The sequence below is a fragment of the Aulonocara sp. 'chitande type north' Nkhata Bay genome, linkage group LG12 (assembly GCF_057382095.1).
Source record: "Aulonocara sp. 'chitande type north' Nkhata Bay isolate Kocher_YH1m ecotype deep benthic linkage group LG12, A_spYH_male_GT1.1, whole genome shotgun sequence".
Taxonomy (NCBI): Eukaryota; Metazoa; Chordata; class Actinopteri; order Cichliformes; family Cichlidae; genus Aulonocara; species Aulonocara sp. 'chitande type north' Nkhata Bay.
In genome coordinates this window covers 40,036,196-40,054,202 of record NC_141355.1, presented here as the reverse complement: position 1 = coordinate 40,054,202, position 18,007 = coordinate 40,036,196, and the positions used below count along the sequence as shown (strand labels likewise).

General features: G+C 49.0%; 1 protein-coding gene across 5 annotated transcripts in view; it reads right to left on the bottom strand.

Moving 5' to 3' along the window:
* LOC147318219 (zinc finger MIZ domain-containing protein 2-like) overlaps positions 1 to 11,074 on the bottom strand; it is a 17,591-nt gene extending 6,517 nt beyond the window's left edge. For 3 of the 5 annotated variants that reach the window (XM_086257838.1, XM_086257839.1, XM_086257835.1), the window contains exons 1-8: positions 9,693 to 10,150; positions 5,165 to 5,241; positions 3,702 to 3,816; positions 3,072 to 3,280; positions 2,714 to 2,873; positions 2,126 to 2,368; positions 1,883 to 2,036; positions 1,364 to 1,485 (exon numbers count right to left, since the gene is read on the bottom strand). In XM_086257838.1, the coding sequence (XP_086113964.1) occupies positions 1,364 to 1,485; positions 1,883 to 2,036; positions 2,126 to 2,368; positions 2,714 to 2,873; positions 3,072 to 3,280; positions 3,702 to 3,816; positions 5,165 to 5,214 (1,053 nt within the window). In that variant the 5' untranslated portion in view covers positions 5,215 to 5,241; positions 9,693 to 10,150. The other 2 variants (XM_086257837.1, XM_086257836.1) reach the window with 2 other exon arrangements.
* Positions 11,075 to 18,007: the final 6,933 nt, after the last annotated feature.

Genomic DNA, 18,007 nt, shown 5'->3' with positions numbered 1-18,007 from the left:
AACCCTCTGATTGGTCGGCGAAAATGTCGAAGGAGTGCGCTCGGCTCGGTATTTTTCGGCAGCAGAGCAAGAACTCCTGAGTGAGGGATTTCAGGAGTTTCAGAGTTTAATCAGAACGCAAGGGAACACTGCAAAGGCTGCAAAAGCAAGGAGAGAGGGCTGGCAGGAAGTTGCTGACAAATTAAACTCGTAAGTAATTTAATAATAATAATAATAATGGAGTGGATTTATATAGCGCTTTTCAAGGCACCCAAAGTGCTTTACAATACCACTATTCATTCACTCTCACATTCACACACTGGTGGAGGCAGCTACGGTTGTAGCCACAGCTGCCCTGGGGCAGACTGACAGAAGCCAGGCTGCCATATCGCGCCATCGGCCCCTCTGGCCAACACCAGTAGGCAAGTAGGGTAGATTTATCATATTATATTATATTATATTATAATATGTTATATTATATCCCCTTTCACATTAGAGCCACAACAGGACCCACTAGAACATGGGAACAAGTAAAAGTGAAATATAAGAATATTCTACAGAATGGTAATATTTATCACTTATATTGCTTGTCGTCTCTTGGAAAGAGACCCTGAAATAATCTGTTTGTTTGTTTATAACAGCAACCAAGAAAAGGGCAGAGCAACAAAAGACAGGTGGTGGTCCTGCACCCCCTCGTCAACAAGTTGGTTAAGTAAATAATACCCTCACGGGAAAATCGATATCTCTCTATGAGCACACTGTCGCGCTGAGCTAAAGGATCCTGTCTGTCCCGCAATATACGCTGAATTCTGAGGACTCTCCTTATCAATCTTGCACCTTCTGCAATGGGTTGCTCGCGTATACGGACAGGACATGGCTGCGACAGGCTTCCCAAATCCACCTTCGCTTTTATAGCCGTGGTCTCTCATCTTGATTACATGAAGTAATTTACAATTACTACTCTGAAATATGAATTACATCTGTAATAATCACATACATGTAATAGAATGTTAATAGTACATTTCCCTTTTTTAGGAAGTGACCTGTATGTATCTGTATGAAATCAATAAAAGGATCAAGTGCTGCATTGTCTTTAGTTACATTGATGTTATTTATTTATCGCTGTTGCTTTCGTATAAATGAAGCGGACATACCTGCGTGGCCGCGATCTAATCCTGTTTACATAAAGTAAACCTGCTCCCGAGCAGGTTTACGCTTACGGATCTGTTGCTATGACAGCAAGTCCCGGATGAGCTTCGGGGAACCGAACGATCCAAGATCACGCGAAATCGTCAACAATCAGATCCAGCTAACTTACTTAGCGAGGTACGAAGAACAGGCCCCTGGACTCCATCGCTCCAACAACACCGTTATAGCTGCTCACCTTGTAGTACTGCGAACTGGGGGGTCCAGAGGGGGGGTACTGAGGTGGGAGGGGCATTTTATGGCTCTGATAGGAGGGGGAGGAGCCAGACCGTGGTGGGGCGGGACCTGGACCAGTGGGACCTGCAGGAAGACGAGGAGAAAGCACACCTGAATAATCAGAACACGAGGTCTGCTTTCCATCATCAGCTGTGGTGAAACCTCCACCTCACACCACCTGGAAACACCTGCAGACAGGGTGCAGTTAATCCTGTTTGATGGCGTCATGTGACGTTAAACTTCAGGAACCATGTAAAACAACACCAAAGAAAAACACTTCCCAGGCCCGTTCTGCTCCAGCGTTCCCTGTGAGCTTTACTGTGGCGTGGGCAGGTACGAGGACCCAGCACCTGCACACGGTTCACACCTGTCGTCAGACCAGCCTTACAAACCTGACCAGGCTGAGGTCACTTCCTGTCCTGTCAGGACTGGCAGGGGTGGGTTCTCGTTAGACTGACCTGTGAAACCAACAGCGTCCTACCTGGGTGGTACTGCATGTTGGGGCCCGAGTAGGGGCCACCGTGACCGCCTCCAGCTGAACCAGGCATGGATCCACCGCCACCTCCGGGACCCGGCATGACGTTCACACTGGAACCGACGGGAACGCCGTACTGCTGGGACATTCCCGGGAAGGACTGAGGGCGGGAAAGGTGTGGACACAGGTGTGAATTCACTCACTGACACAGTAACCTGAGGGTCAGCAGCACGGACTCCCGAGCCTCACCTCTGAGCTGTATGGTCGTTTGAGGCCCTGCGGGGGCCTCAGGTGTCCCTGCTGTGGTCCAGGGCCGTAGTTTGGGTGCTGGGGGACCCTCTGCGGGCCCCCTCCTGGTCCGTACATGGGGCCCATTGAAGGGGGACCTCTGGCGGGGCCTGGACCTGGGCCCATACCTCCAGGAGCCATGCCAGGAGGGCCGCGGGGGCCGGAGTGGGCCATGAACTGGTTATTGTAGGCTGGACCACCCATCTGGGAAAAAACCACGACAAATTTATCAGTGATGTCATCAAACAGGTGTCCTCAGCACAAGCTCGGCTAAAAGTGAGGAAATACTGGTTGTCTGCTGACAGAGGACAAATCTGGACTGTGCTGGAGCAGAGGCGTCGTGCTCCGGTGCCGCCAGCACCGACCTCAGGTTTAAACTCGACCCCGTCACCAAACACACCTCCACCTCTCTTTGAGACCTCGTCCCTCCCACAGCGTTTCTGTGACAGTGTTTTTCTGTTTATTCACCTGCACGAGTGGACCAGCAGAGGGAGCTCTAACCCAGGTGGGCAGCACACAGGCGCCCAGTGACCTCATGCTTCTGCTCACCTGTCCATAGTTCATCTCCTGGTTTTGTTTCTCCTGGATGGCGGCGACGGTTGCTGTAGCAGTGGCGGTTGCCGTGGCAGCAGCAGCAGCAACGGCGGCGGCAGCGGCAGCCTGAGTGAAGTCAGCGGAGCCTCGGGAGCCTCCGGGGTTCGACGGATAGCTGCAAACAAACGACATCACTGACATCACCACCTGACGTGGGACAGATAAGACCCCTCAATATCTGGATGAGAGGGCGGAGCTTAGTGAGCTGCACCCAAGCATCCGCCCTCAGGACAGAAACCGGAGCAGCAGGTCAGTTTATTTCAGTTTCTGATGCTACCGTTGGCTACAACGTGACGCTGAAGCAGACACCCACCTCCCTGTGTACCCGCCCGGTCCTCCTGTGTAGGCCCCGCCCGTACGGCCGTACATGCCCTGGGTCATGTAGCCTTTGCTGGGCTCTCCATAGCCCTGCTGGCCCATGTAGCCTCCGGGCCCGCCGGCCATGCCCGACCCCCCGGGGCCCTGCATCATAGGACCCCCGCCTGGGTTGGCCCCGGGCCCCATCACGCCTCCACCAAGACCCTGATGAGAACAGAAGTAAACGTTCATCAGACAGGAAGTGACGTTGAGTGATTAAAAATGGTAAAAAAAAAAAAAGAAAAAAAAGAAAAAAAAGGCAAACGCCTGTATTTGTACAGCGCTTTACACTACATCCACCCATTCACACATCCACCCATTCACACACTGGTGATGGCAGCTACATTGTAGCCACAGCCACCCTGGGGCGCACTGACAGAGGCGAGGCTGCCGGACACTGGCGCCACCGGGCCCTCTGACCACCACCAGTAGGCAACGGGTCAAGTCAAGGACACAACGACCGAGACTGTCCGAGCTGGGGCTCGAACCGGCAACCTTCCGATTACAAGATGTGGCCAACTCTTGAGCCACGATCGCCCCACAAATGATCGATAATGTCACATCCTTCTGCTTGGTGATGTCATACCTGGCTGGCTGAGGGGTTGGTGACTCCCCAGACAGTTGTGACCACGGAGAGCGATCCTGTGGGCTGATTGGTGGGCTGCTGCCAGCTGGAGGGGTCGTAGGGGTACGAGCCGTCACTGTGGGGGGGGCGGGTCCATGAGTAAAACAATTATGCAGTCTTACACAGCAGCACAAATATATATATATATATATATATTAGGGCTGCCACGATTTGTCGACTAGTCACGATTACGTCGACTATCAAAATCGTCGACGACTGATTTAATAGTCGACGCGTCGTTTGAAGCTTTGTAAGATCACAAAAGACGCAGGAATAAGTAGCAGGATTTAAGAGTGTAATAACAGACAAACAGAAGATGGCAGCACTGCATGTACAAGGATGTCAGCTACCGTTAAACCCCGAAGAAGAAGAAGAAGAAGCAGCTCTGTCCCAGAATTCATAGCGCGGCCCAGCTTAGTTTCCAACAATGGCGGCAGTTAGTTAGTTTTAATATTACTCTTATTATTCTTTCTGGGTCACAAAATAAACGTTTAACATATTTTCAGGCTTGAATGTAGCTGTGTAAACCTCAAATATCTGCTCAGTTTATCAAGACACCGCATATTTTCAAAAGCGCTCCGACGTTTTCGGAGACGTCTGTTACCCACCAGCTCGATAGCTAGCTGGGGGCTAGGCTCACTAGCGCCGTGAGAACACCGGACTCCCAGCAAATCGTTTTCAAACCCACCGCCGTCTTTCGCTACTCAGGTTAAATATATATATAAGTCACTTAGATAACTTAAACATGTTATTGTTTGGCTTTTTTTAGTATTTTACTTGTTCCTGAGTAAATCGGTTTGTCTGAGATTAAAGTTATAGTTTTTACACAGCTGAATAAACATCAAGCAGACAGCTGATTATCAGAAGTGTGAGATGCTGGAGAATTTACTCCGGTGTCCTGTTATATTTTAGATAGCAAGGAGTTTATTAAACTTCACCAAAACAATCTGCAAATTTCATTAAAATTGAATAAACTATCATCTTGTCTTTATTTTTAGTTAGCACAGACCTTAAACACTTAAAGCTGTAAGCTAATGATAGTTATATAAGAGCAGATGCTGCTGGTGCAATAAGCTGTGCGTTTTACTCCAATGGATGATGATCTGATTAGTCGACTAATCGCAAAAATAATCGGTGACTAGTCGACTATCAAAATAATCGTTTGTGGCAGCCCTAATATATATATATATATATATATATATATATATATATATATAAAAAAATGTGTATAATTATGAGCTGAAGAAGCTTTTGTCAGTTTATTTTGTAGATTTTTGGGATCGGAGTCAAATTCATGATTTATCAATTTAAAGTGAATCCACTGAAATCTGACTCGATTGTTTCAGGACAAAAATATTAGAGTAAAAGTAAACGTGTGTAAAGATGACAGCTGTGTGTGTGTGTGTGTGTGTGTGTGTGTGTACCTGTGTGGGTTGTTGGCTAGTCCAGCCTTCATCTGGTTTAGAGGGTTCATGGTGGGCGGAGTCAATCAGACAGCGTTCTGAAAGACAGACAGACATCGTCTCCAATCAGCTGATTCAGACTTTGGTGCAAACTACATTTCCCATCAGTCTCTCTACACACAGACCATGACACTGCGCTGAAGTTTCTCCACCAAAGTCCATTCAAAAATCCTCCCGTTTAAAGAAACCTGCATGCACTGGTTGTATCCCTATTCAGGGTCTGCAGCCTTAAAGGCTGATTACGTCACAGCGACGCAACGATTCAAAGGCGTCCTTCGTTTCCCTGAATTTTAAGGATGGGTCGGTGTATCCTTTATGGCCCAACATATCCCAGACTTCATAGCGCGGCGGTGGGTGTGGATAATTTTGCCAAAAAAACCCCCCAAAAAAACAGTGGACGGCTGAAGCAGGGCGGCTGCAAAGTAAACTTTTAAAAGTAAGTAGTGAATATTATCTCACTTATTTGTGTGTGAATGTTTAATAATGAAGAACAGCAGAATGGAGCTAAAATAAATGTTGGTTTCAGTTCTATGAAGCTTTGAGTATTTTGGATCAGTAGCTGCTGTGTTTGTTGCATCATATTGCTGTAACTGTTTATATGCTTTATATATTCTGAGCTAAGTTGATCTATAGTGTTACATCATATTCTATAAGGATGTTATGTGTTTGTAGACTTTCTGCCCAGTTTGACCCATTTAGCAGACGTCAGCCTGTTTAAGGCTCTGATATCTATTCTGTGTGACTTACAGCAGTTATGACATGGTCTGATTTACTCACCCAATAAAGGAATATTTCATATATCAGTCTACTCTTCATTCTATCAGACACAGTTACCACAGCTCCTACATTTGCTTTTTACACATATATGTAAGCATTGAGCCAAATTTAGTAATGCCAACATATTAAAAGAACAATATTTGTCTCCTATATATAAAACATCTATATACACACTGTCACAGATGCTTGTGTTTGAGTGAAGATTTAAGGTGACAGGACATATTAATAACTGCAACTTGAATCTTTGACACAGAGTTCAAGCTCACTGCTGTAATATATCATATTAATCTGACAATACATATCAGGGCTCGCAAAATCGCTAGCTCGACGTCCCGGGGCTAGCAATTTTTCCAGTCGGGCTACCAAGGAAAATATATGTCAATGCTTTCGCCAATGTAGCTGAGTAATTATGTCACTGGCATCGATGAGCCACTGTCAATATGTGACACTGATTGGTCAGTGACGATTAATTGTGCACCAATTCCTCTGACGTCGTCTTATCACTCATTAGCTTACTGTTCAAACGTGACAAGTGAAATCTCCCGCAGCTTAAACATCTGAGAGGTTGATCGCTGAGCGTTATGTGAGTGTGTGTAAAAGCAGCAGGACATATATTTTAGTTCTGCTGAGCCAAATAAGACAGGTCAGCGTGAAGAAGTGACAGCCAAAGAAAAGCTTACCACAAAACGGAGAAGTTATGACAAATCAGACAATGAGGCAAAACAAAAAAACAAGGATCCAAGTCTCCTCCCATGAGGAGAGCCCGCTGCAGGTGTGTTTGTAGTGTGAAGGCGGAGGAGGTTTCACACCGTGAAACGAAAACGTTCTAACGCTGCAGTGGGAGCGTCGGCAGGAGTGTCACGCGATCTGGTGATGAGTTTCAGTTCGTCTCAAACATCAGTAGGATCAGCAGGAAGCACAGATTCAGTCGTTTCAGAACCAGCAGCAGCCTGATGGGTGACCCGAGTCACAATCTGAGGTTTGACGAGGTCAGAGGAGGAAACTCAACAAACACTGTTTCACAGCCACTCTGTCACATGACGAGCTGCTGACATCACAAACTCTTCTTCTCTGCTCACAAACTGACATTAAAAAGCTGCCGTGACTCTGAGAGCGAAACAGGAACGAGGCTGGAACACAAACGGGTCATTAATAACCTGATGGCTGTGAGTACGCTGACTCCACGCACTCCACAAAACAGCGTTTATCAGGACGCGGCGTTCCTTCCTGGGGCGATCGTGGCTGAAGAGTTGAGAGTTCGCCTTGTAATTGGAAGGTTGCCGGTTTGAGCCCCGGCTCGGACAGTCTGTCGTAGTGTCCTTGGGCAAGACGCTTGACCCGTTGCCTACTGTTGTCGGTCAGAGCGCCCGGTGGCGCCAGTGTCCGGCAGCCTCGCCTCTGTCAGCTGGGCAGCCGTGGCTACAATGTAGCTGCCATCACCACTGTGTGGATGTAGCGTAAAGAGCTTATTGGTCCACAGGGACTAAGTGGTTTACAAATACAGGCCATTTACCACTCAGCTAAAACACGTCACCAATCAGACGCAGTCCTGCTGCTCATTTATTTACAGATTTAACCTTTTAAAGTCTGAAAGATCAGGAATCTTCTTCTTATTTAAAGTTCACTTTCCTGATTCGCAGTGACACCGAGAGCCGGCCAGCGTGCCCGACCAACCAGCGTCACCTGAAACCAGGCAGACATCCTCCCAGGTGCAGCAGACGTGAATACGGCAGGTGTTCGGTCAGAAGGTAAGACTCCTCGTTCCTCTGACCCACAGACACACCTGCAGCACATCACGGGCCGACCCTGACGTTTGAGGAGTTTCAGGTAGAAAACGTTTCACCTGTGGATCAGCTTGCTGCAGTCGTCACACTCACCTGCTGAACTCTGGCTGCTATGATACGAACACAAACTGCACCTCAGTGAAAACAAGAGTGTTTCTGTCCCTGCACACGAACAGCTGAGCACTCAAAGCACACCTGCAGTCACCCTCAGTGGGCGTGTCCCTGATTAGCAGGTGGACTTTGGTGTGAAGATTTCTGACAGGCAGCGTCCTGCATTCCACCAGTTCAGCTCCGCCCACTAAGCGTGTCATGCACAAACATTAAGGACTCAGCTCGAGGCAACAAGCAGGTTGTTTCAGGTAAACAGAAAGCAGGAAAAAGGAAATGATTTACACATGAGTGGAAAGTTTAAAGTCTACCAACACCTGAACTCCGCACCTGTCCATCAACCAATCAGGTAACCCTGTGTGTGCACACCTGTTTCTCCCAGCAGCTGACTCACCTGAGCTCCACACTACCTGCCCCATACCTCAGAGATAAATCACGATTAAAGCTAAACACGCATAATTTTTAAAGATGTGTTAAATGTGTATCGATCAGCAGCTCCCTCACACACACACACACACACCTGCTAATTAGACAAAATCCCAGAGTTTCACTCGGTAAACTTGGAGCTCAGCCTGTTAGTACAGTGACCTCACAGCAGCCATGGTATTGGCCACATGACGTCATTATACATGCTCCACCAGCACAAACAGGCCCAGAGGTCCCGTTCAGGTGAAGCTAGCAACTACAGGTGTCACCATCCACCTGTCAGTCAAAGAGGCCACGCCCCTAAAATAGAACCTTTAAGGCTTAATACAACTTAAACAGGTGAGTTGTAACAACATGCTCCCCCGTACAGGTGTTATGAGACCAAACAGTTTGTGTATCCGGCCGTAAACATGTTTGTTTCTGCTCCAAGTTTAAACACAGAAGTCTATGGGGACTGACTCCCTGCTGCCCCTGCTGGATGCTGGCAGAACTGCAGGCAGCTCAGTTGGTGCAAGTTTAAAACCTTCTCCTCCACCAGTGTAGGAGAACTGGAGCCCGTGTCGTGCTGGGCTGATGGAGTATCAGAGTGCTGTGGTTAAACAGCGTCCCCTGCTCGTGAACATGTCACTGGTGCACCGTCACAGCGGCCCGTGATGTGTTTTTTTCACAGTAAACGCTGTAAATCGGTTTCAGTCTGCCCGCGTGCACGCCGCCCACGCATGCGCCTGATAAATGGGTTAAGTCTAATATAAGTTGCTGTGTCGTGCCGAGCCGGGCGGTGCTGTGTCCGTCACACTTCTCTGCCACCGCCTGCTGCCTCCGTCTGACCGCACAGATGGAAACAAAATGAGTGTCAGAAGACATTTTGAGATTCCTAGCGGTGTTGCAACCAGGGGGAGGAGGGGGAGCTGATGCTAACGCGCTAACTAGCAGGCAGCTCCTGCTACAGCAGCCGGGAAGTGGGGCTCCTCCGGCTAAAGCTAGTAGCAGCACTGGCTAGCATTAGCATGCTAACACACCAACAGCAGTCCCCTGCGTGTAAACAGCAGGGCTCATTTCACTGAGTACTGTTATTACATTGGATGCGGAATGAGGGCGCAGATGACTTCCGATATTTTTAATTTGGCAGATTTTTTTTTTTTTACCGTTTCCATCCTTGTTACTCAGCTAGCATGTTGTCTGTGACAATGGAATGCTGCAAGGCTAACAGCTAACGACATGCTAACCTCTTCCTCCAACACAAAACACTCACCTGGTGTTCGGTGTAGTGTACCTGCAAACCGATCAGCCCGAAACTCATCCAGTCATCGATAATCCCCGGCCCCGCACCTGTCACGTACACACACACGTATACTAAGAGCGGGTACACGGTTCCTCCCCGCAGCCTGCCCTACCTTCGCACTCCCCCGGTGTCCGAGCCCTGTTCCGGGGCTCCGCAGTCTGCTCTTCTCGGAGCCTCCGGGGCATTAAGAACCGAACCTTCCCGAAGTGTCCACGGCCAGGCTATTCCCCCAGTAATACTCCGAATACCCGGCAAAAAAGTCCCGATATAATCCTGACAGTGAGGCCGAAATTCAAAGCCCGCAGCTCGGTCAGCTAACGCTGCCTGCCGCCGGCCTCAGCGTCCGATTGTCCGGCTTCAGGAGGTGACACCATACCCCGTAGATCCAGGAAGGTTCACACGGGAGAAGAGAGCAGATCCAGTGGGCTTAACTGCTCTACGGAGCCGCTACAGTTCGGTTCGTCTGTATCACTGATCGCTGCTGGCCATCAGGTTAAACAGTAGAGAGAGAGAGACGTTCACACAGACAGAGAGAGAGAGAGACGTTCACACACAGAGAGAGAGAGAGAGAGAGAGAGAGAGACGTTCACACAGACAGGAAAGAGAGAGAGAGAGACGTTCACATAGACAGGCGAGAGAGAGGATGTAATCCTTGAGACTCACCTGTGTGGTTGAACAGTGAGGAGCAGCAGACAGACCCGAGTCATTAGATCTCAGACAGTTTCAGTCCTCAGGTGTGCCCAGGTGTGGTGTCTGAATCAGGGTTTTAAAATGAAGTAAAGAGCAAAACACAAATTTGATTTGAAACACAGCCTGAGCTTCATGTTGGTGTGCTCACTCTGTACCTGTCCCCGGGATTTGAACCTGAGACCTTCTTCCTACACATAAAACTAGAACCTAACCCCAAGGGCCATCGAGATGCTGTGAGCTAACTCCACTGGGTATAAACGTTTTGAATCATCCCAGAAGTAAAAGTACTAATGCAGATATCACTGGAGCGTAAAGCTTTAGGTTACTTCAGTAACCCCGGTTCTCAGAGTAGCAGATGTCACACTATGGGATGCGCCTGCCGGCATATTCCTCAGAATACCTGGGCATGTTCCAGCCCGAGGCAACACAAGAAGACCCAGTGTGTCCTTGCTCGAGATTTTGTTGCCACGTATACAGAGTCATTCTCGGAGTCTACGCTTCCTCTGCTGTGAGGGAAAGATGTCATCTTCACTAGCTGGGATGCTAATGATGAGGGATGCAAGTTAGCTGGTTTGCTAGCCTTTGCCAAAGGACAACGGCGTTAGCTGGTGTGCTAAACCGTGCAGATAGGAGAGACGGGCAGAGGTAGCTAGTGCCCAGTGACGGGAAATAATGCTAACGCTCCTGGCTGTGGAAAGTTAAGCTAGTTAGCCTAAGAAGGCTTAGCTAGCATATCTCAGCCAAAGAAAGCTGAGATATGCTCGGAAGCGTAAAGAGTTGCTTATCTTGAAAAACGACTATGTAATAGCGCAGGCTATTTAAAGGTGAATGTCTGCCCAACATGGTCGTTGTGATCATCAGCCAATCAGGATTGGCAGAATGAGATAAATGCTACTGAGGAATCTGCAGGGAGGCACATCCCAAGGTGAGACACTGAAACAAAGCGAAATGGATGCAAGGAATGAGAACTGAATTAAGGTGGATCACTTTGAAGGTACTTAGGTAGATTTCGCTCCTCATTACGTAACAAACATTCACCACCAGGGGGCAGCGTGCTATCTGCAGTAATCTGGTTGTTCAGTCTGAGTCACTAGCCGTGTCTGGGCCTAAACTCCGCTGCAGGTCCATATATCAAACGATCACTGTGGCATTACTGAGAGTTGAAAAACTGTCTAAAGTCTTTCATCTTTAATAAAATGATCAGCCTTCTCCTCTACCAGGTGTAACAATTGAGTTTAACATCCAGGCATCCATGAAAACGGAATTTATGACATTTAACGGAGTTAGAAGTTAGCAGGGAGTTAGCTCGCTAGCTTCTATCTAAATACAATATAGCATGTCCTGACTGCGGGGTTTTGGAAACAAATTAAAACGTACAGCTCTGTTATCACTTCCAGCATAAATGAAGACAGAAAACTAAACAGCAGTGACGTTTGTAGGGTTACTGAAGTTTGGCTAGCTGGTATATAATGATGTGCTACGTGACCGCTAGCGACACAGCTATGTTAGCATAATATAAACAAGCTAACTTTTTTTCCACTCGATAAAAGTTACCGTGAGTGTTCTCGGTGGTCAGGAACAAATGTAATCGCATGGCAGGATGCTGTAAACGGACCAAACTTCAGCCAGGAGAACAACTGAGATAATCCATCCACAATACGAGGTTAGTCATTCATATACTGCTGCATGGGCTGGGCTGTAGTTACATCCTAAGGTTTTAAAAACTGAGCTTAAATAAATGATTAGTGGTAATAAAAGCCGAGGGAGGTCAACAGTGATCACTGACTGTTTTAGGAGCTTTTTGAGATCAAATAGAAGAAAATACAAAACATTAAACATGTTAACAACACAAAAGCCATATTAAACGCAGACTACTTTAGACCCGGAAGTAGGATTCGTCGCGTCATCACTGAACAACCGGATAGGAATAACAGCGTTACAAGTAACAGCTTTTCAGTAACGAGTAATCTAACTAATTACTATTTCTATTGTTACAACGCCATTACAGTTACTGACAGGAAAAGGCGGTGTGATCACGTTACTGTTTTTCAACAAACAGACGGTTGAAGCTGTGTCCAGCTTACTGCATGTCAGTAATCTGGGCGCTACAGCTTTAAGCAGCTGCGCAGGCTCCCATGAGTGGAGCAATCACTTTCTGCCCGACGATCACTTTCTGGCACAACACCTGTTGCTAAGGGGTCAAAACAATTGCAAGAATAAAGTAGTCGTGGTAAGCCAATCACATGACCACTTCAAGATGACAAAGCAACAAGGTGACATATAAGCAAAACAAAAACCTGCCTTTTTGTGTTGGTGGAAAAATGCACCACATCAACCAATCAAAAATGATATGGCAACATGACATTTGGTTGTTTAGGAAGAGAGAGAAGTTTTAGGAGTGACAGTGAGAGCGAGAGACAGTAGAAAAAGAGAGAGAGCGAGTTTTGAGATGTGAGAGATTTGTGACGTTTGAAATCTGAACTGAAATCATTTTTTTCTACTTGTGGACCAGCATGATGTCACAGAGAGGGCGCAGCTCGAGAGTGGTTTAGGCTGAGCACTGCTCCTCTACGGAGTCCCACAAGGCTCCATTCTGGAGCCCAATGTTTTCTCTCCCTCTAGGATCATTTCTGAAAGATACATCATCTCATTTCACTTCTGATGATTACCAAATCTATTTGCTCCATAAAAGAAATGATGGCAACTGATTAAACTGTAAAAAATTAAGGCCAAACCTTTTATGACAGTCAGACTGAGGTTGTGATACTTTGACAAAGTTGCTCCAGCAGTTGGACCTTCGTGTGAAAATGGACTTTGACCTAACACTAATAATAATAATAATGGAGTGGATTTATATAGCGCTTTTCAAGGCACCCAAAGCGCTTTACAATTCCACTATTCATTCACTCTCACATTCACACACTGGTGGAGGCAGCTACAGTTGTAGCCACGCAGCTGTGGGGCAGACTGACAGAAGCGAGGCTGCCATATCGCGCCATCGGCCCCTCTGGCCAACACCAGTAGGCACTGGACAATCAGATTCATTCTGTTGTGAAATTAGGTGTTTACCTGTTGAGACTTCCAAGGTCAGGCCCTCATCTTTAAATAATTTTAAGTTATCATTATTTCATTACAGCTTCACTTGACTGTTGTTATGCCCTTTACGTTGGTAAATATCAGGCCTTCCCTTTCACTCAGTCCAACATGGTGCCCTCTTACCTGAACCCGTAAGCTGTAGCCTCCTCCATTCTGGCTTCCTGTGCTTTTTAGGATCGATTTTAAGATTTTGTTTTTTTAAATGTCCTTCAAGGTCACAGAGATATGCTGCCCAGCTACTCCTCTGTTCCAAAGCCTACACTTAAGAATGAGTCGCTGCTCCATGTTCACATTTTTATTCTTTGCCTTTGAACTTGTCGTGAGAGCTTATGAATTCAGGCTGTTATATCATCACTTGTGTTTTTGCAATTTGTGTGTAACCTTTTGTTTCTTTGATCAACTTTGTTTTGAAATGTGATTTTAAAATGAATTTGGATTTTGATCTGAATGGTCATCTGAGACTCCTCCTTGAATCGCTACCTTATCGTGGTGGAGGGGTTTGTGTGTCCCAGGGATCCCAGGGGCTATGTTGTCTGGGGGCTTTTGCCCCCTGGTAGGGTCTCCCATGGCAAACCGGTCCTGGGTGAGGGACCAGACAAAGAGCGATTCAGAAGACCCCCATGAAAAGAATATCGAGGGAACAGTTTACCCTGCCCGGGATAGGGTTACCGGGGCCCCGCCCTGGAGCCAGGCCCGGGGAGGGTGCCCGAGGGCGAGCGTCTGGTGGCCGGGCCTTAGTCCATGGGGCCCGGCCGGGCACAGCCCGAAGAGGAGACATGGGCCCATCCTCCCGCAGGCCCACCACCCGCAGGAGGCGCCATAGGGGTCGGGTGCATTGTGAGCCGGGTGGCGGCCAGGAGCGGAGGCCCTGGCGGACCGACCCCCGGCTGCCAAGACTGGCAATAGGGACATGGAATGTCACCTCTCTGGTGGGGAAGGAGCCTGAGTTGGTGCGTGAGGTTGAGAGGTACCGGCTAGATATAGTTGGGCTCACCTCTACGCATTGTCTGGGCTCTGGAACCAGTCTCCTGGAGAGGGGCTGGACTCTGTCTCAGTCTGGAGTTGCCCCTGGTGAGAGGCGGCGGGCTGGGGTGGGTATTCTTATATCCCCTCGGCTTGCTGCCGGTACGTTGGGGTTTTTCCCGGTGGACGAGAGGGTTTGTTCCCTGCGCCTTAGGGTCGGGGAACGGGTCCTGACTGTCATCTGCGCTTATGCGCCGAGTGGCAGTTCGGAGTACCCAGCCTTCTTAGAGTCCCTGGGGGGGGTGCTGGAAGGTGCTCCACCTGGAGACTCTGTTGTCCTGCTGGGAGACTTCAATGCTCACGTGGGTAACGACAGCGAGACCTGGAGGGGCGTGATTGGGAGGAACGGCCTCCCTGATCTGAACCCGAGCGGTGCTTTGTTATTGGACTTCTGTGCTAATCACAGTTTGGCCATAACGAACACCCTGTTCGAACATAAGAGTGTCCATAAGTGCACGTGGCACCAGGATGCTCTAGGCCGTAGGTCGATGATCGATTTTGTAATCGTATCACCAGACCTGCGACCATATGTTCTGGACACTCGGGTAAAGAGAGGGGCTGAGCTGTCAACTGATCACCACCTGGTGGTGAGTTGGATCAGGTGGCGGGGGAGGACGCTGGACAGACCTGGTGCACCTAAACGCGTAGTGAGGGTGTGCTGGGAACGTCTAGCAGAGGCCCCAGTCCGCGAGATCTTCAACGCACACCTCCGGCAGAGCTTCAACAGCATTCCGAGGGAGACTGGGGACATTGAGTCCGAATGGACCATGTTCAGCGTCTCCATTGCCGAAGCTGCTGCATTGAGCTGCGGCCGCAAGGTGGTTGGTGCCTGCCGTGGTGGTAATCCCCGAACCAAATGGTGGACACCAGAGGTGAAGGGAGCCACCAGGCTGAAGAAGGAGGCCTATCGGGCTTGGTTAGCCTGTGGGACTCCGGAGGCAGCCGACAGGTATCGACAGGCCAAGCGGAATGCGGCTCGGGCAGTGGCTGAAGCAAAAACTCGGGTGTGGGAGGAGTTCGGAGAGGCCATGGAAAAAGACTTTCGGACTGCCTCGAAGAGATTCTGGCAAACCGTCAGGCGTCTCAGGAGGGGAAAGCGGTGCTCTACCTGCACTGTGTATAGTGCTGGCGGAGCGCTGTTGACGTCGACTGAGAAAATTGTCGGGCGGTGGAAGGAATACTTCGAGGACCTCCTTAATCCCACTGACACGTCTTCCGGGGAGGAAGCAGAGTCTGGGGATGAGGGGTGTGACCCACCGATTTCCGGGGGCGAGGTCACTGAGGCAGTTAAACAACTCCTTGGTGGCAGAGCCCCTGGTGTCGATGAGGTCCGCCCCGAGTTCCTGAAGGCTCTGGACGTTGTAGGGCTGTCTTGGTTGACACGTCTCTGCAATGTTGCGTGGAGATCAGGGGCAGTACCTGTGGACTGGCAGACCGGGGTGGTGGTCCCCATCTTCAAGAAGGGGGACCGGAGGGTGTGTTCCAACTACAGGGGGATCACACTCCTCAGCCTCCCCGGGAAAGTCTATGCCAGGGTGCTGGAGAGGAGGGTTCGTCCGCTAGTCGAACCTCGGATACAGGAGGAACAATGCGGTTTTCGTCCTGGTCGCGGAACACTGGACCAGCTCTTTGTCCTCTCGAGGATACTTGAGGGTGCATGGGAGTTTGCCCAACCAGTCTACATGTGTTTTGTGGACCTGGAGAAGGCATTCGACCGTGTCCCTCGGGGCGTCCTGTGGGAGGTGTTGCGCGAGTATGGGGTGTCTGGCCCATTGCTACGGGCCATTCAATCCCTATACAACCGTTGCAAGAGCTTGGTTCGCATTGCCGGCAATAAGTCGGACTCGTTCCTGGTGGGTGATGGGCTCCGCCAAGGCTGCCCTTTGTCTCCGGTTCTGTTCATAATTTTTATGGACAGGATTTCTAGGCGCAGCCAAGTGGCGGAGGGCTTTCGCTTTGGTGGCCTCAGAATCTCATCTCTGATTTTTGCGGATGATGTGGTTCTGTTGGCTTCATCGGGTGAGGGCCTCCAGCTCGCACTGGAGCGGTTCGCAGCCGAGTGTAACGCAGCGGGAATGAGGATCAGCACCTCCAAATCTGAGGCCATGGTTCTCAGCCGGAAAAGGGTGGAGTGCCCACTCCGGGTCGGGGATGAGTTCCTGCCCCAAGTGGAGGAGTTCAAGTATCTCGGGGTCTTGTTCGCGAGTGATGGGAGAAGGGAGCTGGAGATCGACAGACGGATTGGGGCTGCGGCTGCAGTAATGCGGACGCTGCACCGGTCAGTCGTGGTGAAGAGGGAGCTGAGTGTAAAAGCGAAGCTCTCAATTTACCGGTCGATCTACGTCCCTACCCTCACCTATGGCCACGAGCTGTGGGTAGTGACCGAAAGAACGAGATCGCGGATACAAGCGGCGGAAATGAGCTTCCTCCGAAGGGTGGCTGGCCTCTCCCTTAGAGATAGGGTGAGAAGTTCGGCCATCCGGGAGGGGCTTAGAGTAGAGCAGCTGCTGCTCCACATCGAAAGGAGCCAGCTGAGGTGGTTCGGGCATCTGGCAAGGATGCCCCCTGGGCGCCTCCTGGGCGAGGTGTTCCAGGCATGTCCCACCGGGAGGAGGCCCCGGGGCAGACCCAGGACACGCTGGAGAGATTATATCTCTCGGCTGGCCTGGGAACGCCTTGGTATTCCCCCGGACAAGCTGGAGGAGGTGGCTGGGGAGAGGGAGGTCTGGACCTCTTTGCTTAGGCTGCTACCCCCGCGACCCGACCTCGGATAAGCGGATGAAGATGGATGGATGGATGGATGGTCATCTGAGAATGAGGCTGGCCTCGAAGAGGGAGGAGCTAAAACAGCTTGTTTTGAATTTAAACTTATGCAAAGCTACCGTGGGAGAGACCAAAACTGAAACCACTGATGTTCCTGACACGCTGCAGTGCACCATTTTGACCAGCCCGTGGCACTTTCACCTTGTTCAGGTTTGTCTTTGAGTATAAATAAGACTCAAATATTTCAAAACTCCTGACCAAGCAAACAGCACCAGACTTCATTCAGAATTTACCCAAATTAGCACAGTTTAGTTCCAGTTTGTTTGCCGTTTTTGGCCCTTCAGAAACTTCCTGCATGTGAATCAGATCAAATACGAGTAAAAGTCCACTTACCAAACTTTTCTTCCAGAACCTTCCATCTTCACGCAATAAAAATCATATTTCTGGCATAAGAGTGAATTATTTAAAGCCAACAGTCTTTCACTAAACAGTAACAGACTTCATCAAATTTTTGACCATTTTTAGACTCATCCTCTGGTCCTTCCAATGGTATAAAATTAAACTTTTCCCCCCCCCTTTTGTTAAATATCAGTAAAATCAGGTAAAGCATCTGCATTTGACTTCTGGGAATAAAAACACATTCCTGGCTAAAACGCAGCATGTCATTAAGTGTTGAACTGAATTATTAAAAAACGACCAGAGTCCATTCAAAATTTCACCATTTTCAGATGTTTTTCATGATGTACTAATCAAAAAAAATGACAGTGGCTCCAGTGCTTGAAATAGTATAATTGGGAGTTTAGATTGATTAATCTAAACTCTGATTAATCAGTAAATCTGAAAACAACTTTAACC